The sequence below is a fragment of the Chiloscyllium plagiosum genome, unplaced genomic scaffold (assembly GCF_037043375.1).
Source record: "Chiloscyllium plagiosum isolate Xiang-an unplaced genomic scaffold, Cpla_swu_hap1 HiC_scaffold_1, whole genome shotgun sequence".
Lineage (NCBI taxonomy): Eukaryota > Metazoa > Chordata > Chondrichthyes > Orectolobiformes > Hemiscylliidae > Chiloscyllium > Chiloscyllium plagiosum.
Genome location: NW_028270139.1, coordinates 30723366 through 30748460, shown reverse-complemented (window position 1 = coordinate 30748460; position 25095 = coordinate 30723366). Strand labels below are relative to the sequence as shown.

Below are 25095 nucleotides of genomic sequence, written 5' to 3'. Positions count from 1 at the left end.
ACTTCGAGTGATGTTTGTGATATGTAGAACTTTCATTATTAATACTTGAGACTGCATGTCCTTACATTAAGTAAGGAGAAAGTGAGGTCTGCAGATGCTGGAGATCAAAGTTGAAACTTTATTGCTGGAACAGCACAGCAGGTCAGGCAGCATCCAGGGAACAGGAGATTCGACGTTTCGGGTGTGCCCGAAACGTCGAATCTCCTGTTCCCTGGATGCTGCCTGATCTGCTGTGCTGTTCCAGCAATAAAGTTTCAACTTACATTAAGTAAACATACTGAGAAGATAGGATGAAAATACTTTATATTTTAATACTTATCTGCAAGATATTAGTACATGAAACTAGAAATAACCTTCTTGTACAAAGTAAATAGTTACTCCACAATATATATCCAAAGCATAATGAAAATCAGTTGCTACAAATAGTCCCTCATTTTACATAGAAAAATAAATAGACACTCTGCACTAGGCACAGTTTGGCCTTGTTTCCATATTGGTCCTTTTGTATTTAATTGTTCCACAAGTTGCATTAATCAGGAGTCAAGAATTCTAATATAGTACTTTTCCAACACAATAAAATTATTTGGTAGTCAAGCTATTTAGGATTGCGTGTTTTATCGCAATAATCCCAAAAATTCTTAAGGCATTCTTTTGAGATAGTCCTGCAAGTTAACAAAACTGATAAAATATTTGTATGCAAAATTTAAGTTAGCTGTTTAATGTGCAACAAAATTCAACATTGTTCAGAAGGCATATAAATATCCTCACTTTTTGGAACCAAATGGAATTTTAGCCCAAAAGATACAGGCACGGTTTGAAAATAAAAACAAGACTTGGGATAAGAAATTTGAATTTGATACAAAAATACATTAGTAGCATTTGTTACAAATGGAAATGATGGTATTCAATAATTGATCTGCCTATCAGGTGTCATTTAAGGTGTAATTTTAACAAGGAGCCCAAATGTCAAAAACACGTGTGCATGGTAACAGAACAACAGAAGTCTATTGTTAATACATAGTATTCTTCAGATAAGGTAATATTTTAATGAAAATGTTAGGAGAATATTCACATGCAGGTATCAGCATATTAAAAAATAAGTTACAGTACCTCAAATCTCAGCCTAAATAGGTATTTTTCGCAATGCATAAAAATATTTTATAAAAGTGTTTATTGATTAAAAAAAGTAAGTATTTTTCAGAATTTTTGCATTTGTTTAAGAGCTTTTATCTTTGCATACCACTACCATTAATTTTTATTCAGTAAACATTTCACTGAAAGATTTGGCTGTTTCAGTTTTGAAAAAATCATTTGTATAGTAACAGCGATTTGAAAATAGGAAATCCAAAACATATATGCTTAGAGGGAAAGTATGATTTGTTTAAAAAATATTTGACTTATTCCAGTTTGTATGCAATTACACTAATTACAGAGTGTTATCAAAAAAAACTAGCTTCTGAAAGCGCACTTGACAAACGCAAAATGTTAAAATTGTGTAAAGTTTCAGAAATTGTAAAGTTATGTTTTGCTTTTGCCAGTTTCTCAAAGCACCAATAAGATTTCTATCATCATTAGATTCACATTTGTTGAATAATTTTGTTTAACACATTTGATAGAATAATTTTTTTAACATGAATAAAAGTGTTTTCTACTAATCTTTGGATAGTTAACAGAGTGTTGGACCTTCAGACAGGTATCGAATGCGTTGGGAGTGTTGATATTTCTTCATACAAATAAAAAAAATATTTTTTGTTAATACCTGCAAATTAAAAAAAAGCCACTGAAATATCTTTGTTCAGACCCCATACCTATTCCGTTGCTTTTTTCCCCCCAAATGGTTTTTAACTCAACTATTATAAGAATTTATTGATTCATATGGAGTGTATAAACCTCCCAAATTTAAAAGTATTTTCATTTCCTGCACAACTACATTTTGCTCAAAGTGATGCAAGATGAGGTTTTAGGCAGAGATTGATTTCAAATTAATTATCTAACATTAAATTTCTTTTTATGGCAATTTATCAGTTTCTTCTGGAATAAAACAATTAAGATTACAGCTTACCACATTAGAAAATAAGTTTACAAAAAAACAAGACAGAATATATCTGCTTCATCTCGTTTCTCTGCAATTCTAATCAACTTTGCTCAACATTTCCTGGGCATAAGACTCAAGACAGGAATATTTGAAATGATTCAATGAAAAATCTCAACTGTGGTTTATATAAAAAAGATTAAAATAATATAACAACATTTTTTGTTAGCAATGTACAGAATACAAGGTTTTGACTGACATTATAAAATATTTGCACATCTTCACCATGCACAGTACTTGAGTGTACACCGCACGGAGCAGTGTGACAATTTGCTTTGACTTTGTTCAGCTTCAGTGAGAGCTACCCTCTGCTGGACAACATTGGCAATATCAATGATTCTTCTCATTGTAATCTTGATTGGAGTTCCTTCTTTATTATTCATTGGTCTCCAATCATGCAGTGTTTAGAACTACCATGGAATCAAATACAGTTAGATTCCATTAATTTAGTTGCAATTTATTTCAATTGTGGTGTCTTTGGATTCAGTTGGTGATGACTTTAATTCTACATATGCTGAAAGCAGAATATCCAAACAAGGTTTAGAAAAGTGAATGCAAAATGAAAGTAATTCTTTCAAAAGCTGCATAAATTTAATAATAGATAGCATACAATCCATTTTAATGCACAATGTTTATTTTACTCATTTACCAAAAATATAAAACCTACTCCTAAATTTGTCAGACATACTGTATTAAACTTTCTGGCTGAATTTGAACATGTATCCAGAGTCCAAAACAATCATTTTCCTATTCTGAAAAAAAGGCACTAACTGAAAGTCCCACTCACACTCTCTCTCTCTGAAGACGTTACCTTGCCTGAGCATTTCTAGTAGTGTTTGCATTAAAACACTTTCATTGTTGGTCTATATGGTTTGAGATCTTTGAGAAGATCTTGGAACGTTTGAGCACTCTGGGTTTATACTTGGAGTTTAGAAGGATGAAAGGGGTATCTAGAGTCATAGATTCATACAGCATAGAAACAGACCCTTTGGTCCAACCCGTCCATGCCGACCAGATATCCCAACCCAATCTAGTCCCACCTGCCAGCTCCCGGCCCATATCCCTCCAAACCCTTCCTATCTAATTGAAACAAACAGAATATTGAATAGCCTGGACAGAGTAGATGTTGGGAAGATGCTTCCATTGGTAGGAGAGACTAGGATCTGAGGGCACAGCTTTAGAGTAAAGGGAAGACCTTTTAGAACTGAGATAAGGAGAAACTTCTTCAACCAGAGAGTGGTAAATCTATGGAGTTCATTGCCACAAAGCTGTGGAGGGCAGGTCATTGAGTATATTTAAGATGGAGATAGATAGGTTCTTGATTGTCAAGGGTTACTGGGAGAAGGCAGGAGAATGGGTTGAGAAACTTATTAGCCATGATTGAATGGAGGAGAAGATCTGATGGGCTGAATGGCCTAATTTCTACTCCTATGTCTTATGGTTTTAAGATTTGTAGATTTTGTTGTCAGTTTGCTCGCTGAGCTGGTGGGTTTGTTTTCAGACGTTTCATCATTATGGTAGGTAACATCATCACCGAGTCTTCAGTGAAGCGTTGGTGTTCTGTCCCACTTGTTGTGTGCGTGTTTTGGTTTGCTCTGGTGGGTGATATAATTTCCGGTTCTGCTTCTGAGATATTGGTAAATAGGATCCAAACCTACATGTTTGTTAATGGAGTTCCGGTTTCAATGCCAGGCCTCCAGGAATTCCCATATGTATCTTTGTTTGGATGTCCCAGGATGGATGCATTGCCCTAGTCAAACTGGTGTCCCTCTTTGTCCGTGTGTATGGGCACCAGTGATAGTGATACCATTATCATGAAGTTCTTCAAAACAACTTCATATGCCATCATGTGCTTTGGGCATTCTAATGTCACACTATATACAATATTATGTCCATTACTCTCGATATGGTCTCCTCTACATTGGGGAGATAGGATGCTAACTCACAGAATGTTTCAGGGAACATCTCCGGGACACGCACCAAACAACCCCATCGCCCTGTTGCCAATCACTTCAATCCCACCCCCCCCCCCCTCCCATTCCGTCAAGAATATGAAAGCCCTGGGCCTCGTCCACTGCTATATCCAAGCCACCTGACACCTGGAGGAAGAACACCTCTTCTCCCTTGGGACCCTCCAACCACGGCATCAACGTCAACTTCAGTTTCCTCATCTCTCCTCCCCCTGCCTCATCTCAGATACAACCATCCAACTTGGCACTGCCTTCTTTAACTGTCCTGCCTGAACATCTTTCTTCCCACCTATTCACTCCACCCTCCACTCTGACCTATCACTATCACATCCCACTTGCATCTACCTATCACCTTCCCAGATACCTTAGCCCCACTCCCACCCACCTATCTCTCAGCCCCCTTCCCCCTCCTCCAAGCTCCCACATTATTAATGAAGAGCTTATGCCGGAAATGTTGACTCTTCTGCTCTGATGCTGCCTGACCTGCTGTGCTTTTCCAGTGCTACACTTTGACTGAATACAATATTATGTTAGTATACAAAGACATTTAGAAACATTTATAAATGCAGAGTTTTAAAAAGTGTTAGTTCCATTTTTTTCATTGTAAAGACTTTGTGAATAAAGTTCAATGTACAAATTAAAATAATATGCCTTTTTAGATCATTGTAATTACTGCCAGTGATTTATAGTTATTTGCTCTGATTTGGATCTCATGTTGCTTCTAAATGGCATAACAATAGAGTAGCATTCAATTGCTGTTCATAACTTATTTCCTCTATTTACAACATTAAGTGATGCTGCACTCTGTTCAATGGACAAAAATAGATGTGCATTTATATAGAACCTCATGATCATTTCAAGGTGCTTTACAGTGGCGGTCTCTTGATACCCAGCCATATTGCAATGTAGGGACTGGAACAGTCACCTTGTTCATTAATAATGTCAGTGAGCTTAGTCTTCTACTACGATTCTTGACTCAGGGATAAACATCGGCAAGGAAACTAGAAATCGCTCCTCTACTCTTTTTCAAATAATTAATGGAACCTTTTATATCCATCCAGGAGTGTAAATAGGACCTCATTTTAATGTCTCAACTGAAAGACAACAAATCTGATGGTGACATACTGGCCTCCACTGCAGTGGTATGCCACTTTGAATTTTGTGCTCAAGTCCTACCATTGGAAGTCAACCTCAAACTTTGGCTCAGAAATGAGAATGTGAACAATTGTTAGAACGGCTGATATAAGGTAAAGGGCTCACATTTACACTTGTCCAGTATTAACTAGATTCAACTTCAAATGCTTCAAAAATAAACATACTATATGAAGTTGTCAAGACTTTTATGAATATAATAGTCATAGTTCCTTCAGAAATAAAAAAACTGCTGGAAAAGCTCAGCACACTTGGCAGCATCTATGGAGAGAAATCAGTTAACGTTTTGGGTCAAGTGATTGTAATGGTAACTGTTAAGAGTTTTCATTTACAGGTAGTTGTTCTACAATGTGAAAAATCACTTTAGAAACAGAGCTTAAAGTATTGGCCATATAAACACATTGCAGCCAGCACATGTTTTAAAAGTTCAAGCTTTAGAAACAGTGTCCCCAATTCGTCAATTGTGTTACAGCAAATTCGCATTAATAAAATGCGTGTTATAGCAGAACAACCTGTAACTACAAATACAAGAAAATTAGTGTTAGGGCAAAGAAGGAACAAATTTGTCTTGCATTTGTAGCCATGATGCAGAGATGTTGGTGTTGGACTGGGATGCATAAAGGTTGCCCCTTTCACTTTACCTGACAAAGGGGCAATTCTTCAAAAGTTTGTGACTTCAAATAAACCTGTTGGAGTCTGACTTCTGACCTTGTATTTGTAGTTAATTGAAAAATCTTAACAGTTAATACAAATCTCAGACTGATGCAATGCACAATTTAACCAAAAGTGTAACTCAAATTTAGACAGTTTTAAGCATTTATGGATAAAACACCTGATTCACATTTCCTGCATTCTAATTTTACAGAGGCTAATCTCAAAGAGAAATAATGACACAATTTTATGAAATGTACCACAACTTCATATTTCAAAGCAGGAAAGAAAATTATGGAATATTTGTCTGTAATTTGGATTCCTGCTGAATGAGATTATGTTGTCATTTATGACCCTACGGTGAGCATCTAATGCTATATCATATGAATCAAAGACCATTTTCACCTGTCTAAATATCACAACTCAAACACCAATTTAGCCCATTTACTGCTGAAACCTACGTATAAGTCACTCTATATCCCTTGACTCAGTGATTGATTAGTTCAGTTGGCTGGATGGCTACTGCAACTCAGTAACACCAACAGCCTGGGTTCAATTTCTGTTCCAATTGAGGTGAGCATGAAGGATCAAGTGAGAGATATCAGATTAAACCAGCACTCGTTGTCACTCTCTAATGAGAGCAGGTTTATGGTCTGACAGAGCTATCTTTAGCACTTCATCAGCACCTTTGCTCAGTGACAAGTGTACCTTTGATCAACCAGATTTTCGGATGGTGCAAACCACAGAAAAGGAGATGCATGAATGATAAACTCCCAGATTAATGACAATGTCATACTGGAACAAGACTCTGATAACCAAATGGATGGTATCAGGCACAGCAACATTTGCTTTCCTCGACACAGATAACAAAAAACTATAAGACAAAGGACAAGATGGCCATTCAGCACATTGAGTCTGTTCCACCATTTACTGAGATCATGGCTGACTGATGCGATGGTCCTCAACTTCATTTGCCTTTCTTTTCTCATCACCCTTGATCATCTTACTGATTAGACACCTGTCCATCTCAGCCTTGACTACACTTAATGACCGGTCATAACAGTCTTCTGTTGTCACTACCCTCAAGAAATTCTTCATCTCTGACTTAAAAAGGGTGATCCCATACTCTGAGTTATGCCCTCTGGTCCTAGTGTCCCCCACGAGGGGAAACAACAACTCTACATCTACCCTGTCAAACCTCCCCTTTCCAACCTCCCACTAGAGTATCTTATGTTTCAGTAAGGTCACTTCTCATTTTTCTAAACTCCAATAAGTGTAAGCCCAAACTATCAACCTCTGATAAGAAAATCCCTCCATTCCCGAATCAATCTGGTAAACCGTTTGCTGGAGAATAAGTCACTAAGCAGTTGATATGATTTAATGACAGAGGTATCTAATGATCATGCAATTCATTTCCAGGTGGATCGGATTAAATTTGAGCATATGCTATTTTATGAATCACTGATATAAACATCTTTTCTACTACATTGGTATAAAAAGGTCACAGCACCAATGAAAACTGAATCAGAACACCACTGGAACAGGCCTAAGGTGATGCTGCCTTCCAAACTTTACAGCGAACATAGTAAGGCAGCACAAAAGCATTTTGTGATTATAATTGAAGTATTTTCCTAATGTGGGTAACTGGACTACGAGTTTATAAGCATTTCTCTCCTACTATTATCTAGGAGGCTGGCTACAAATAATCTTGATGTTTATGGCATAAGACATGACAAACACTTCCCCAGAACTTGATCACAAGATAAGTCCAAATAAAGATGGTCTTTTCTGAAAAGTTGACTTGTGATTTTCAAATAATCTCATTCCTCAGAAAATTGTTTCCATTGTTTACCAATTGTCTAAGACAACTATTTACTGTACAAATACAATATAACACTCTCAAAACATCCATCCTGGCAAAAAAAAACTCTTCTTAGTGACTGTCCTTTGTATTGAGAAACACTCGTTTTGCATCCAGAATCTGCACCCTTGTTCACATATATAACTATATTCAATAACAGGAACTGAATATAACAGCTCTTGGGAGAAATACCTGGTTGAGTTTCGCAGTATCAATTATGAATGGGAACTTCCTTTTCCAAGGCTATGAATTATTTGAGATGTAGTCATAGATGAACCTGCATAAAGAAAATTTTAGAATATTATCAACTGAACATGAAATATTATATTTTTACCATGTTTGAATAAAATATAGAGAGTTTGGAAACAAATGGAATAAAATATACATTTCATGTACAAGATAACCATGCATGTTAACAATCTAGGTTTGTTCAATATATCATTTCAGTTGCATGACACTGTAATCTTTTGCTATAAATTCTGTCTTATGGTCCTGCTCTGCAACGACCTGAAGGAGCAGTGCTCCAAAAGCTAGTGATTCCTAATAAGCCTGTTGGACTACAACTGGTGTTGTCAAATTTTTAACTTTGTCCCCCAGTCCAACACATCAATATTACTTACATCTCATTGTATCAAAAACAAAGCTGTAAGATTAGACATTCTTATTCAAAGAAGTAACTTTTAGTCTGATTTCCATGATAATATTAATAGTTTTCTCTCAAGCACTAATCCCTTTGAATACGCTATTAATGTTCCTCTATACGGCTCCAAAACAATCTCCTCTTCTTCAAAATCATTGAACATATCATCACCCAAATCAGTGGTCATCATTTCAGAGCACCAAGTTTAAACTATTCCAACAAGCATGACTACAGCTCTGACATAGTCTACAAAGACATCAGCTGTGAGTGAGACCATGATGCACAAACTCACCTCATGGACCTTCAGCTGGTTGTAATGTTTGAAATAACATCATTCAACTGGGTGGAACCTCTCTAGCTCTTTTCCATTACCATCTGTTCAAAGCAAGAGAATCCCCTACAGATTCTCTTCATCTCATTGCATACAACTGTACTTGGCATAGCCAAGGATCTACCTTTGGTACACTAATTTCTCATCAATATCCTGCTCTTGAAGACATCACCTAAAAACACAACAAATCTCACATGCATACAAATAATGTCCATCCCTATGTCAGCAATACCTCGCTCAAATGCTCTGCTGTCTTATAATTTATCATCGACTTGTCTGACATCCTGATCAGGATGAACAGAAATTTTCTCAAAGATTGAAAAACTCAGTTACCTCGCCACAAACTACTTTCATCCCCATCACTATCAGAGATGAAATCAGAACATTTATTGCAATGTTATCATCCTTTTTGGTTGTGGGATCAACCTCCAACCACATCTGCTCCATTACCAAAACTGCTGACTTGTAGCTGTAATATATCACTCATTCCTTTCTCAGCTCATGGAAGGAAATCTTCATCCACACCTTTGTTACCTCCGGATTTGACTATCCCAACAATCTCATGGCTGGCCTCCACTCTTCCACTCTCCATAAACTTGGAACTAATTTAAAACTCTATTGACCATATTCACATTCACCCAGCAGACTTGTCCTCACTGACCTATGCTTGCTCAGTTCAACAGCATTTTGATTTCAGAATTTGCATCTCCATTTTTAAATCACTTTGTAAACTTGTATCTTGCTATTCCCATTATCTTGCCCAGTCGTACAATCTTTTGAGATCTCGATATGACTCTAGCCTCTTGCATAACACTGAGTTTGACAACTTCACCATTGACAGAGAGCTGCTTGGGTCTCCTGTTCTGGAAATCTCTCCTTAAGCAGTTCTGCATCGCCTTTCCCCTCAAGCCACTCCTTCAAATCTATACCTTTGTCCAATCTTTGGATGACTGAATATCCCTTTAGGAGGCTTAATGTCCAGTTTTGTTTGGTAATATCCCTGCAAATACAAGTTATAGTTACCATGTGAGATGGAGGTAAGACCCCTTATTACAGCTACAATAATTTATATTTATAAGGCTTTTGAAGATCACAGATGTTGGCTTCTTCCATCATTTATTCCAATATTATTTTATGGATGTGCGTTACGTGCAATCTAGGGAACCTACAGAAATTAATAGCTGTCTGTCGTATTTCTACTTAAACAATATATAATTAATAAAAATGGAGACACTCCAGCATATTTATACTCTGGTTACGTAGGAATGTCTTTAAAACATTGGAAGTACTGTGCAGATAGAGCATTACGTGAGAAACTTGTGTTATAATTTCAAAGGATAATACTTAGTGGTTAAACTAGTTTAAATTTTCACATCCAACTTACTTTGAAAGGGATTTTCTGCTCCCTGCTGTGATTCACTAGGATTCACATCTGCAAAGTAGAGTTTAGGTCTCTCGTGGTATTTGACTCTGTAAGTATCAGTCATGCAATTATCCACAGAAAAATATGTTATTGGAGCAACAGGTTTATCCAGTCCTGAAGGAGCATTGGTTGCAGATTCGTCAGGTACATATGCATCATGATTAGATTTTTCAGCAGGACTTGAAATGTGTCCTTGATTAGAAATCCTTCTTGGCACTTCATTCAGAGGTACCGTTGCATCATCCGTAAACCTGGATTTTATGCACGTAGCCACTTTTGTCAAAACATTTTCCTTTTGCTCTCTTAGCTCATCTCCAATCAGGGTTCTCAGATTATACATTTTTGGAGGCAAAGGTGGTGGCGATGACCTATCTTGATGAATAGATTCTAGGAGTTTTTCTCTCTTATCACAACCCTGATATGAGCTTAGGCCCTCAGACAGCAGGCATTGATCAAGCTGAGATTTCTCAGAGGATCGACTGGCTGGATGCAAATGTACCGGTGATCCAGTTGGTGGCGTCACTGCAGTTATTTCCATACGCTGTAACTGGGGAGGAGACCAATGATCTTCAGAATCCAGTGCGATTGGAAAATTGTACCCAGAACTTTTCCCATAAGCTACCTCCTTGAAATCCTTACTAGGAAATACACAATGATCTTGTGGCACAGGTATATCTTTGTTGTTGGACTTGGTTGAAATATTTGGAACAGGTTTGTCTGTGGATGATTGTTTCAATTGCTGTTGTGGAGGATTTGGATTATCTTTACAGAACCTGTGGTTTTGCAAGTTCATTCCTAATGATTCATGAAACTGTGTATTTTGCTTAGGGAAGGGAGCAGATTTCCTGGATCTTTCTAGTGAAGGTGAAGCTTGGCCTTTAGTAAGCCTATCCATACCGATGTGAGATCTAAAAATAAATTAATAATGCAAGTTAAAATTCTTCCATAGCACATATAAAGTATTCCTATAAAGGATAGAAGGTTTGAAATGGGTATTCTTGAATTTACTGCAACACCAATTACCTTTGCATGTTAGGTCCTTCAACAATGTCATCTCTTAGTTTCAACTCCTTGTTCTGCATTTCAGCTGTGATTGAAAAGAAGTAAAAGCTATTTTGTTAGTTCACATAAATGCGACTTCAAAAAGTCTGGAGTTCTTAATCAGTGCAGTCTGATATAAACGTTACATGATCCATTATGGCTGTTCACAAATATTCTGAAATCAAATCTACACCAATGTAGAATCCTCACATTATCAATTTTTCTCAAATGATATATATGTATTGTGAATGGATAAAAAATTTGTAAGAGCATAGACTAACTACAGTCCTCATAGGAATGAAAGATAAAAGTTACATTTTGCAGAACATGAATGCCTTCATGTCTCAGAATGGGAAATTTGCATACATCATGTGGGCTACTGTAGGCCCCAATTAGCGTATACCAGCACTCGTAGAAAATTACATGCCATATTCCAATCGATCCTCTGCAGATTTTTGTTAATCATTTGATGTATCTAATATTTATCACCAATGCCAATACTTTTCTTTTTAAAAAGCTTAACCTTGACTATTCCCTTTATGACTTTAAACATCTCGATTATCTCCGTTTGAAGAAATCAAGCTACAGGTACTCCAAATTAGGCTGCTCTTACAACTAATTTGCACAACAATATGGACAAGCCAAGGCTGCACTTAATATTTGGTGCCCTGAAAAGTGGGTGGTCGCACTTGAGACCACAACAATATTGAAATAGATCCTTCGAATTATCAGAAACATTCCAATGTTTTGAATTGTATCTGGCACAAAGGAAGATGCTGTGGTTATTAGCAGTCCATCATCTCAGTCTAAGGATGTCACTGCAGGGTTTCTGCCCGATGGCAATAATCTTCAATTGTTTCAAAGCTGTTGGGCGGCACGGTGGCTTTTTCCAGAGTTCGATAGATTCGGGATCAGTTCCTGCGGATTGGAGGGTGGCTAATGTTGTACCACTTTTTAAGAAAGGTGGGAAAGAGAAAGCAGGAAATTATAGACCAGTTAGTCTGACCTCAGTGATGGGAAAGATGCTGGAGTCTATAATAAAGGATGAAATTATGACACAGCTGAATAGTAGTAACAGGATAGGTCAGAGTCAGCATGGATTTATGAAGGGGAAATCATGCTTGACTAATCTTCTGGAATCTTTTGAGGATGTAACACTGAAGATGGATGAGGGAGATCCAGTAGATGTAGTGTACCTGGACTTTCAGAAAGCTTTTGATAAAGTCCCACATAGGAGGTTAGTGAGCAAAATTAGGGCGCATGGTATTGGGGGCAAAGTACTAACTTGGATTGAAAGTTGGTTGGCTGACAGGAAACAAAGAGTAGTGATAAACGGCTCCATTTCGGAATGGCAGGCAGTGACCAGTGGGGTACCGCAGGGATCAGTGCTGGGACCGCAGCTTTTTACAATATATGTTAATGATATAGAAGATGGTATTAGTAATAACATTAGCAAATTTGCTGATGATACTAAGCTGGGTGGCAGGGTGAAATGTGATGAGGATGTTAGGAGATTACAGGGTGACCTGGACAGGTTGGGTGAGTGGTCAGATGCATGGCAGATGCAGTTTAATGTGGATAAATGTTTGGTTATCCACTTTGGTGGCAAGAACAGGAAGGCAGATTACTACCTAAATGGAATCAATTTAGGTAAAAGAGGCAGTACAAAGAGATCTGGGTGTTCTTGTACACCAGTTAATGAAGGTAAGCATGCAGGTACAGCAGGTAGTGAAGGCGGCTAATAGTATGCTGGCCTTCAGAACAAGAGGGCTTGAGTATAGAAGCAAAGAGGTTCTTCTGCAGCTGTACAGGGCCCTGGTGAGACCACACCATGTACTGTGTGCAGTTCTGGTCTCCAAATTTGAGGAAAGACATTCTGGCTATTGAGGGAGTGCAGCGTAGGTTCACAAGGTCAATTCCTGGAATGGCAGGATTACCTTACGCTAAAAGACTGGAGCGACTGGACTTGTATACCCTTGAGTTTAGAAGGAGAGGGGATCTGATTGAGACATAAGATTATTAAGGGATTGGATACTTTGGAGGCAGGAAACATGTTTCCGCTGATGGGTGAGTGCCGAACCAGAGGTCACAGCTTAAAAATACAGGGTAGACCATTTAGGACGGAGATGAGGAGAATCTTCTTCACCCAGAGAGTGGTGGCTGTGTGGAATGCTCTGCCCCAGAGGTCAGTGGAGACCCAGTCTCTGGATTCATTTAAGAAAGAGTTGGATAGAGCTCTCAAGGATAGTGGAATCAAGGGTTATGGAGATAAGGCAGGAACGGGATACTGATTAAGGATGATCAGCCATGATCATAATGAATGGTGGTGCAGGCTCGAAGGGCAGAATGGCCTACTCCTGCACCTATTGTCTATTGTCAGTGGTTAGCATTGCTGCCTCACAACACCATGGACCCAGGTTCAATTCTGGCCTTGGGTGATTGTCTGTGTGCACATTCTCCCAGTGTCTGCGTGGGTTTCCTCCTACAGTTCAAAGATGTGCAGGTCAGGTGAATTGGCCATGCTAAATTGCTCAAAGTTTTAGGTGCATTAGTCAGAGGATCTGGGTGGGTTACTCTTCGGTGGGTCGGTGTGGAGTTGTTGGGCCGAAGGGCCTGTTTCCACACTGTAGGGAATCTAAAAAAAAGCCTTCCCTCCATCATAAGAATGTCTGATGATTGCACAATTTCACCACTAGTCACTACGCCTCAGGTACTGAAGCAGTTTGTGTCCAAATGCAGGAAAACCAGGACAACATACAGGCTAGGGCTGATAGCTGGTGCAAGTGTTATTGCCACCTACGTGCTGGGCAATGATCATCTCAAACCTAATCATCACCCCTTGTTATTCAATGGCTTTACCCTCACTAAATTTCCCGATTAACTCCTCACTGGGGGCTACAGTTGACTTGTAATTAAACAGGACTAATTTTGCCCTTTGTGCATTTTTGTAGGAGGTAGGGTGGGAGGTGGTGTAATCCAGGTAGCTTTGGGAGTCAGTGGGTTTGGAAAAAAAAAAAATGTCAGTGTTGAGTCAGTCCTCGTGGATGGAGATGGAGAGGTCTAGGCAGGGGAGGGAGGTATCAGAGATGGTCCAGGTGAATTTAAGGTCGGGGTGGAATGTGTTGGTGAAGTTGGTGAACTGATCGACCACCTCACGGGAGCATGGGGTGGCGCTGATGCAGTCATCAACATAGCAGAGGAAGAGATGGGGAGTGGTGCCAGTGTAACTCCAGAAGATGGACTGTTCTACGTAGCTGACAAAGAAACAGGCATAGCTGTGGCTCATGTCGGTGCCCATGGCTACCCCTTTCATCTGGAGGAAATGGGAAAATTGGAAGGAGAAATTGTTGAGGGTGAGGACCAGTTCAGTCAAACATATAAGAGTGTCAGTGGAAGGGTACTGATGCGGACGTCCAGAGAGGAAGAAATGGAGGAGTTGGAGGCCATGGTCATGGCAGATAGAGGTGTAGAGGGACTAGATGTTCCATGGTGAAGATGAGGCGCTGGGTGCCGGGCAAACGGAGGTCTTGGAGGAGGTGGGGGCGTAGGTGGTGTCCCTTAACGTATGTGGGGGGTTCCTGGACCAGGGGTGATAGGACAGTATCGAGGTAGGTGGAGATGAGTTCAGTGGGGCAGGAGCAGACTGAGACAATAGGTTGGCTGGGGTAGTCAGACTTCTGGATCTTGGGTATGAGGTAGAATTGGGCAGTGCGGGACTCCCAAACTATGAGATTGGAGGCTGTGGGTGAGAGATCCCCTGAGGTGATGAGGCTGTGTATGGTCAGGGTGATGATGGTTTGGTGATGGGGCAGGTCATGGTCGGGGGCGGTAAGAGGTGCATTCGAGTTGGCGCCTGGCTTCAGCGGTGTAGAGCTCAGTGTGCGAAATTCCAACTGCACCCCATTTGTCCGCTTGTTTAATAGTGAGGTTGGGGTTGGAGCAGAGGGAGTGGAGGGCTGCACGTTGTGAGGGCAACAGTGGGTGAGGCGGTTGGACAGGTTGAAGCGGTTGATGTCACAGCAGCATGTTAAAAAGAAGAGGTCAAGCGCAGGTAACAGGCCAGCAAGGGGTGTTCAGGTGGATGGGGTGGGTTGGAGGTGGGAGAAGGGCTCCTTGGTGGGAGGACAGGTGTAAAAGTAGGCACAGAAGCGGTGGAAGAAATGTTCAAAGTCGCAGTGTGTCAATCTCATTAATCTGGGACTGTAGAAGGATGTAAGTGAGGCGTTTACTGAGGACTAAACGTTTATCCTCAGTGAGGGGGAGGTCTGGGGGAATGGTGAAGACTCGGCAGGGATGTGAGCTAGGACCTGGTGTGAGGCTTGAGTTCGAGGTGGGATGGGAGCTTGGGGCTGGAGTTCGAGGTGGGGGCAGAGACAGTGGCTAGACTGGGCATGGTTATGGGGTCAGTAGTGACGTCAATAAAGGAGGTGATGTTTACAAAGGGGGTGGAAGTTGTGCTTATGATGCTTATGCACCCGCATGCCTGTCTCTTTGTCGGAGTTACACCGGCACCACTCCCTACCTCTTCCTCCGCTACACTGATGACTGCATCAGTGCCACCACGTGCTCCCACGAGGAGGTCCATCAACTTCACCAACATATTCCACCCGAACTTAAATTCACCTGGACCATCTCTGACACCTCTCGCCCCTTCCTAGATCTCTCCATCTCCATCCACGAGGACCGACTCAACACTGACATTTTTCACAAACCCACCGACTCCCACAGCTACCTGGATTACACCTCCTCTCACTCTACCTCCTGCAAAAATGCTATCCCATATCCCAATTCCTCTGCCTCCACTGCATCTGCTCCCCGAAGGACCAGTTCCACTACAGAACACATCAGATGGCCTCCTTTTTTAAAGGCCGAAATTTCCCCTTCCACGTGGTTGAAGATGCCTTCCAACGCATCTCATCCACGTCCCACACCTCAAACCCCTCCAATCGCAAAAAGGACAGAACCTCAGTCTTCACCTTACATCCCACCAACCTCCGCATAAATCGCATCATCTGCCGACATTTCCGCCACCTATAAATGGACCCCACCATAGGGATATATTTCCTTCCCCACCCCTATGTGCTTTCCACAAGGACAGTTCTCTCCGCGACTACCTGGTCAGGTCCATTCCCCCTAACAAGCCAACCTCCCCTCCTGGCACCTTCATCTGCCGCCACAGGAAATGCAAAGCCTGTGCCCACACCTCCCCCGCTTACCTCCATCCAAGGCCCCAAAAGGAGCCTTCCACATCCATCAAAGTTTCACCTGCACTCCCACACATCATTTAGTGTATCCGTTACTCTCGAGGCGATCTCCTCTACACTGGGGAGACTGGAAGCTTCTCGCAGAGCACTTTAAAGAACATCAACCACACCGCCCTGTGGCCAAACATTTCAACTCCCCTTCCCACTCTGCCGAAGACATGCAGGTCCTGGGCTTCCATTGCCACTCCCTCACCACCTGACACCTGGACGACGAATGCCTTATCTTCCGCCTCGGGACCCTTCAACCCCAGGGCACCAATGTGGACTTCACCAGTTTCATCATTTCCCCTCCCCTCACCTTACCCCACTTCCAACCTGCCAACTCAGCATTGCCCTCATGACCTGTGCCATCTGTCAATCTCCCTTCCTACCTATTTGCTGCACCTTCCTCTCCGACCTATCACCTCTACCCCTACCTCCATCCACCTATTGCACTCTCATGTACCATGTCCCCAGCCCCAACCCCCTCCCATTTATCTCTCCACCCCCCGAAGGTCCCAGCTTCATTCCTCACGAAGGGTTCTGGCTTGAAACTTCAATTTTCCTGTTCCTCCGATCCTGCCTGACCTGCTATGCTTTTCCAGCAACACACATAGCATTATCTTAGTTGTACTTCTTTCAATATAGTCTGCTGTATTTGCTGCTCACAAATGTGGTATTATTTACATTGGCAAGAACAAATACAGACTGGGTGACCGCATTCAGAAACATCTGCACTCTGTTCAATCTTCCAGTTGCTTGCCATTTCAATAAACTATTTTCCTCCCATGCAAATATTTTTGTCCTGGGGGCGTGCTTCAATGTCCCAATTAAGCAAAGTAAAGGAACACCTTCTCATTTTCTACAGTCATCTTACAGCCTCCAGTACTCAATATTCAACTTTACAACTTCAGAGCATGACCTTGTATTCGCCAATTTACCCAAATCCTCCATGCCCTCCCACTCGTCTCCACCCATCCCTCCAACATAAACGTGTTTTGATGATTTTGCTCTCAATAGTGCAGGCACATTTTCTCCTTTTCACAACTTCATTTACACCCATTTTTACATCTCTATCTTCCCTTTGCCTTCACTAGCAACTCCTTTGGTCTTTAGCTTTGATTACCTTTAAGATCTGTTCCACTTGCTCCTCTCTGCCTACAGGATAAAACAAAAACAATATTCTAACTCTTTTCAATTAGGATGTCATACCAGACTCAAAACAAGAACTCTGCTTCTCTCCACAGAAGCTGCCTGACCTGAGTTTATTTTTAGCGTATGTTTGCTATGTCTGTGTGTCATTCATAGTTTGCAAAGAGAGAATCTGAATAATAGTTTTAAAAGTGTCAGTCATGATTAAGCAGCAAAACATACTGCTCCAACTCAAATGTTTCATTTTTAAAAGTGCAGAAATTACTTTTATTACAAAACGTAACTTTTACATGGTGATAGAAGAACTACTAAATAGTAAACCCATTACCACCCAGTAGTCAATTATAAAAAGGATGCAACATAAAAGATTTCAAAACAGTAATTCCAGACATTAACTTCTCATTAGAATTTATATTTAGTGACATAAAAATTAAGTATGTTATTTCAGCTAAATTGCAATTGTTGACCTAGAATTAAGAAATCAAACTGCAAACCCGACAAGATCCAAAATGTTAAAAAAGTTACATTAATCAGCATTTTGGATCTGTTAATCTCTGAACATAGCCACTATGCAATGCAGCCTGCAGCAACCAGATTCCCTTTTCATGACGCACTTGCCACAAGGACAGCTGCAGTAAGGCTCATCAACATATCTCACAATGTACCAGACGCAGGATGATCTCAAGAGTACAGCATTTGATTCCATGCTATTTCAAAAACTACAGTGACTGCACTTCAAAGGAATTTGTCATGTGAAGCCCTAAGTGTCTGAAACATGCCACACTTTAAAGGATTTTTTTTCTGAAATATTTCCATCATATTTTGACAGAATTATTCACTTTCAAAATAACCTCAAGTAATCAACACACTGATATTCCAAAACATTATTAATAAAAACTGAAAATTAGTGGAAGAAAAAGTAATTTTCCATAAAACTGATCAAAATTCATTAATTGTGTAACAAGATTAGTCATGTTTTCTTTTGAATATACACTTAATTTTGGGGTAGACTAGGGATAAGGGAAAACAATGATCTTAAATATGAGATAGTGGGGAGGACAGAAACTAGCAGACAGTGAGAATGGAATCAGGAATATTGACAAATTTAAATAAGTTGTGGGTGAATAAGAGCAAAGTGGTATTGGTGCACACTATGTGTAATAAATTAACAAAGGCAAAAATACGGATTTTCCTAATGGAGGGGCTATGACAGGGCACGGGGAATGTAACACATCAATACCATGTGATAGCTACTAATAAGAGATTTACACCTTTACCATCAATAAGTATTGATCTAGATCACAACACATCTAATCACTTGTGAACTGAAATTTCATTTTCTGGTGATTACCAGGCACTTAACTTTTATCATAATGCTAATTGGATTAATTACACTTTATTGTAGCTAGTTGATGGTGTAAATGAAATGTTCCAGAATTTAGCAATTAAGTATCATGTAAATGAATTATAAAGACTTTAAAATGATTACTAGTGTGCATTGATAAATTACAGACTCATGTTTACAGTACAGAATGCTTCGTTAACTAATCCTAACTTCAAGGAACTGTGGATATGCACAGAGCCCAGAAGACAAGAACAAGCAGGAACAGAAGTTTGCCATTCTGCACATCAAGCATGTTCAGCCATTCAAGGACATGATGGCTGATCTAATAATCCTCAACTTCGCTTTCCTGCCCTATCTCTGTGTCAGAAGGCAGAGAGTTGGGATGAAAGGTTCTTTTTCAGAATGGCAGCCGGTGACAAGCGGTGTCCCGCAGGGTTCAGTGTTGGGGCCGCAACTGTTCACATTATATATTAATGATCTGGATGAAGGGACTGGGGGCATTCTAGCAAAGTTTGCCGATGATACAAAGTTAGGTGGACAGGCAGGTAGCACTGAGAAGTGGGGAGGCTGCAGAAGGATCTAGACAGTTTGGAGGAGTGGTCCAGGAAATGGCTGATGGAATTCAATGTAAGCAAATGCGAGGTCTTGCACTTTGGAAAAAACAATAGAAGCATGGATTACTTTCTAAACAGTGAGAAAATTCGTAAAGCCAAATTACAGAGGGATCTGGGAGTGCTAGTGAGGATTCTCTAAAGGTAAACATGCAGGTTGAGTCCGTGATTAAGAAAGCGAATGCAATGTTGTCAATTATCTCAAGAGGATTGGAATATAAAAGCACTGTTGTGCTCCTGAGACTTTATAAAGCTCTGGTTAGGCCCCATTTGGAGTACTGTGTCCAGTTTTGGTCCCCACACCTCAGGAAGGACATATTGGCACTGGAGCGTGTCCAGCAGAGATTCACACGGATGATCCCTGGAATGGTAGGTCTAACATACGAGGAACGGGTGAGGATCCTGGGATTGTATTCATTGGAGTTTAGAAGATTAAGGGGAGATCTAATAGAAACTTACAAGATAATACATGGCTTGGAGAGGGTGGACGCTAGGAAATTGTTTCCGTTAGGCGAGGAGATTAGGACCCGTGGACACAGCCTTAGAATTAGAGGGGGTAAATTCAGAACAGAAATGCGGAGACATTTCTTCAGCCAGAGAGTGGTGGGCCTGTGGAATTCATTGCCACAGAGTGCAGTGGAGGCTGGGACACTAAATGTCTTCAAGGCAGAAATTGATAAATTCTTGATGTCACAAGGAATTAAGGGCTATGGAGAGAATGCGGGTAAGTGGAGTTGAAATGCCCATCAGCCATGATTGAATGGCGGAGTGGACTCGATGGGTCAAATGGCCTTACTTCCGCTCCTATGTCTTATGGACTTCTTGAGGAAATGGCAGATGAGACACAATCAAAACGTCTAAGAGACACTTGGATAAGTAGATGACTAGGAAAAGTTTGGAGGGATATTGGCCAGGAGCAGGCAGGTGGGACTAGTTTAGTTTGGGATTATGTTCAGCTTGGACTGGGGTTGGACCAAGGAGCCTGTTTACATGCTGCATAACTATGAAAGATGGAGGGTTGCCAAGGAGAGCAGCAGGAAAAGTGAACTGAGTTATGTGTGACTACAAAGTTTAGCAGTGAACTGTCTAAAGTTGATACATACAGGTTGCAAAGGTTTCTGCAATGCAGGGAATAAAGTTCCATCTACTTGGAGTCATGTAGAAAACTCAACCTTCTCAATTTACTTTGGCCTGAGGTGGTGGTTAGGCTAGTGAATAGAACTAGTAGCAAAGGAACAATTTATGGTAAAGGCCAAAAACAATAACTATGGTCGTCTTAGTGTTCCACTTGAGGTTTTGCATATCCATGAATTATTAATAACTGTCCATTCAAATTGGTGAATAGACATGCAACCCTGAAGGAAATATTATTTCCAACAATAATCACATATCAGTGAAGATGAGAACACTAACAGGAGAAAAACTGTCAATGTTAAAAATTCATTTTTTGACAAGTCTATGCTTAAACAGATGATAATTTGCACTTTTTGCTTCTTAAATAATTAATAGCTCATGTTCTTGTGAAACATTCTAGATTGTTCACATGTTGTGCAAGAATGTGAGTGCATTGAAGTTTAGATCCAAAGGCAACATGAGGAGAAACATTTTCACAAAGCATGTGGTTAAGTTCTGGAATGGAATGCCTGAGAGTTTGGAGAAAGCAGATTCAATCATGGGTTTCAAAGGAGAATTAGATAATTATCTGCAGATAAAAATCTGCTGTGTCGCCAGAGAAAGGACAAGTGAGTTACCGTGCAGAGATCTGGCATAGACACGATGGGCCAAAATGATCTTGCATGTTGTAACCATTCTACAGCTCTATTATCTCTAAACTCTTTTCAACTATTAGTTATGGAATAAACATGGCTCTATTATCTGTACAAGATGTACAGACCTGTCAAAGTTTAAATTAATTGCACTAACAAGTGGCACGTTAGATTAACTAGTCATCGGATTTTAGCTATAGTTGCTCAATCACAGGCTTTTGATACGCAAACAGAAAATACTGAAAAACCTTAGCAGGTCTGACAGCATTTGTGATGAGAAAGCAGAGTTAATATTTCAGGCCCACTGACCCTTCTTCAAAACTGATTGTATTTAGCAAAAGTTTTTTTTTGCTTAAGAGATGGGAGAAGCATAGGAGTAAATGATAGGTGGAAATGAAGCACAGCGAGAGAGAAAAGCAGGCAAAGGAATAAATAAGGGTCAGTCTGGGAGAACGAATAGCTACTAATGGGGACTGCTAGTTGCTGATAATGGGTCATTTGTGATAGCAGCCTATATGATGGCAGCCTATGTGATGGCAAGGCCTGATGTCTGGGGATTGGGGTAAGGACATGGAGGAAGGTGCTCAGGCCCTAAAATTTTTTAATTTGAAATTGAGTCCAGAAGGTTGCAGGGTTCCCAAGCAGAAACTGATGTGTTGCTCTCCCAGCTCGAGTGGAGCTTTGCTGGAGCACTAACAAGCCGAGAGAGAGATGCTGGCCAGAGAACATGTTGGTACATTGAAATGGCAGGAAGCTGAGGGTCATTTTTGAGGACAGAGACCACTTGAGCATTACATTACAGTCTAGATTTATGTTTGCAAACATTTACTTGACAGAATACCAAAGCATGAGTACATTTCCCAGTCATCACAGAAATAGAATACAAGTACCATAGAGATTTTGCAATGGGAATGCAGTAATTGGTCAAGATAAAGTATGATGCAAACACAGCATTGATCCTTTGGCAATAATTTAGTGAATTCACTCACAAATAACTTAATATAAACTACCTACAATTACTAATCACTTAATTTTTTTAATCAAATGAAGATGAGATGTAATCTATCTGGATAAGAACAGTCCCCCCTCTTTCAAAGTAACTTCAACTAATAGCTTGCATGGAGAACTACTTCACAGTAGATACAAGTCTGTTAACAACTCTCACTAGTTACCATCCATATCAACAAAGTAGTAAATCAACCAGTTGATTTTTTTTTCACTTTAAGATCTTTAGTCCTATCGTTTCTGAAAGTATTCAGAGAAACTTTGAAGGATCAGCATTATTCATCGCTCATATTAGCAGAAAACTTTCAAACAGTTAGTGAACGATCACAATTTATGAACTATATTGGCATATTAACATGGATTTTAATCAAAAGCAATAGTATATAGCCAACTGATGGAGGCAGCAGAGCCCTGCCAGCACTGATTAGAAAAAAAATGCAACACTTTGGCAAACCCCATGCCCTTCACATCTAATGCCAGGATGACTGTACATTGAATTCCACCCTTTATAAATAGACATGTTATTTTTCTCTTCTGCTGACATGGATAACCATGCATGGCTAAAAGCAGCAAACAATTTTGAATAGAGAAATATGGTCGGCTGCTCAGATAACCCCTAAAATAATCATATGTCAGAGTGGGTATCTTAGAAGCTTAATGTACAGTTTACAACTGGGTGTTAATCTGTTTCTTGCCCCGAAGGAAAAAATTATGACATATCAGAGCAGCTAGTAAGAATGAAGTGTCCAAGGTTTTAGAATAGCAAAAGTTTTAAGGAAATCTCTCAATTTGAATGGAAAGATAGTACATTCAAAAAAATTGATGTTGGCCATGAAAAAAGCTTTGCTTTAGCAATTGTGCTCTACAGTTCTTTGGATTTAAGTCACTATCATAAAATAAATAAATATAAACATGATTGAATTTTATTTTTGAAACGCAGTTGTGACCAGTTTGGTCCATGATACTCTTGATTTTGTTCTTAATGCAAAATTGGAATTTCTTCCAACAAATGTCATTGACCACATTTATGCCGAGTGTGTAATGGCTCACTTGAACGTCTTTTTAAAAACGAAGAAAAGCTTAAGGGCATTTTCTGTTCAATGTATACACACATTTGATATAGAAAATACAGTTGCCGTTTTATTATTATTGATGGAATGTAAGCACAGCTAATAAAGCTATCCATCCCCAAAATGTCCTTGGGAAAGTAGCAGTGAATCACCTGATTGAACCACCGCATTGCATATGGTACACTACAGTGCTGTTTGGAAGGGTTTTGGTCCAGGATGCTGATCCCATAATAGTGAAGGAACAATGAATCAGTTCCAAATTAGAGGTATCACTTGGAAGGAAACTTTCAGGTAATGCTGCTCCCACATGAATTTGGGCCTTGTCCTTCTAGGAGATAGAGGTTGTAAATTTGGAATAGGCTGATGGAGTCTTGGTGAGTTGCTACAGTACAGCCTGGAGATTGTACACTCTGCTGCCACCTTGTGCTGATGGTGGAGGAAGTGAATGTTCAAAATAGTGTTGATGTTTGAGTGTTGTTGAACCTGTATTCATACACACAAGTGAAGAACGTTTCATCACACTACTGACTTATACCTTTTGGTGGACAGGCTTTGAAGAACCAGGAAGTGAGTTACTGACCATAATTTGCAGCCTCTAACATGCTCTTGTAGCTATAGTTTGAGAATGTGGGGTTCAGCGATGGCAATGCCACTACATGTCAAAAGGAGATCAACAGACTCTCTTGTTTGAGTTGTGATCAGCTGAAATCTTTGTGGCAGTTATTAGTCCAATCCTGAATGTTATCTAGGCAGCTACTACATTTTGGCACAAACTGATTCAGTATGAGTCATACATGGTACTCAACTTCATATAATCATCAGTGCACATCCCCATTTGCGACCATATTTAGTAAGATCACAAATGAAACATCTGAGAATTGTTGCATCTAGGAAGCACCCTGAAAAACACCTGCAGTGATGGCCTGGAACAGAGATGACTGGCTTCCAAAATGACAATCATCTTCCAATGCGCCAGGTAGGAGTTCAGTGATGTGTTTTCCTCTATTACCACAGACTTCAATTTTGTTAGGACTCTTTGATGCCTTGCTCAAATGCTGTCTTGTTGTTAAGGGCAGTCACTTTTACATCATCCTCTTAAATGCAGCTTTTGCTTTAAATATTCGTTCAATGGATGGGGATATCGCTGGCTAGGCCCATTTGTTACCCATCCCTGATTACCCAGAGGACAGTTAAAAGTTAACCACATTGCTGGGAGTCTGGAGTCACATGCAGGCCAGATCAGCTAAGGACAACAGTTTCTTTCCCTAAATGACATTAGTGAGCGGGGGGGTGGGGGTGGGGTGGGGGGGGGGGGGGGGGGGGGGGGGGGGGGGGGGGGGGTGGTGGGGGTAGGGGGCGTTTCCTGACAATTAGCAATGGTTTTATAGTCATCATTAGACTCAATTCCAGATTTTTATGGAATTGAACTCCGCCTGTCATGGTGGGATTCAAATCCAGTCGCCAGAATATTACACGATTCTCTGGATTAGTTGTCTAGAGATAATACAAGTAGGCAAACTCTCCAATATTGTCCATATTAAAACTTAGGCTGTGATGGGACATGGGAAAAAGCAAACCTGTCAGGACCCAAATGGACCATGTTATTGCTGCTTTAATGCTGCCTACCAACATGGTAATACAACCACCTGTTCTTGAGACCATCAAGATTTTGCTTTTTTTTCATCTTTTGGTTTGCAATTGAATTGCAGTTGAGAATTGAACTTTGAAGTGCACCTTATTTA

The 25095-nt window shown here is 40.2% G+C and overlaps 1 protein-coding gene across 2 annotated transcripts in view; it reads right to left on the bottom strand.

Annotated features, from left to right (window-relative positions):
* Positions 1-286: 286 nt before the first annotated feature.
* LOC122553126 (ubiquitin carboxyl-terminal hydrolase 53-like) overlaps positions 287-25095 on the bottom strand; it is a 98090-nt gene continuing 73281 nt past the window's right edge. For both annotated transcript variants that reach the window (XM_043696686.2, XM_087985777.1), the window contains 4 exons: positions 11144-11207; positions 10082-11028; positions 7919-8003; positions 287-2606 (listed from right to left, as the gene is read on the bottom strand). In XM_043696686.2, coding sequence (XP_043552621.2) covers positions 7942-8003; positions 10082-11028; positions 11144-11207 — 1073 coding nt within the window. In that variant the 3' untranslated portion in view covers positions 287-2606; positions 7919-7941. The remainder of the gene's footprint in view (positions 2607-7918; positions 8004-10081; positions 11029-11143; positions 11208-25095) is intronic.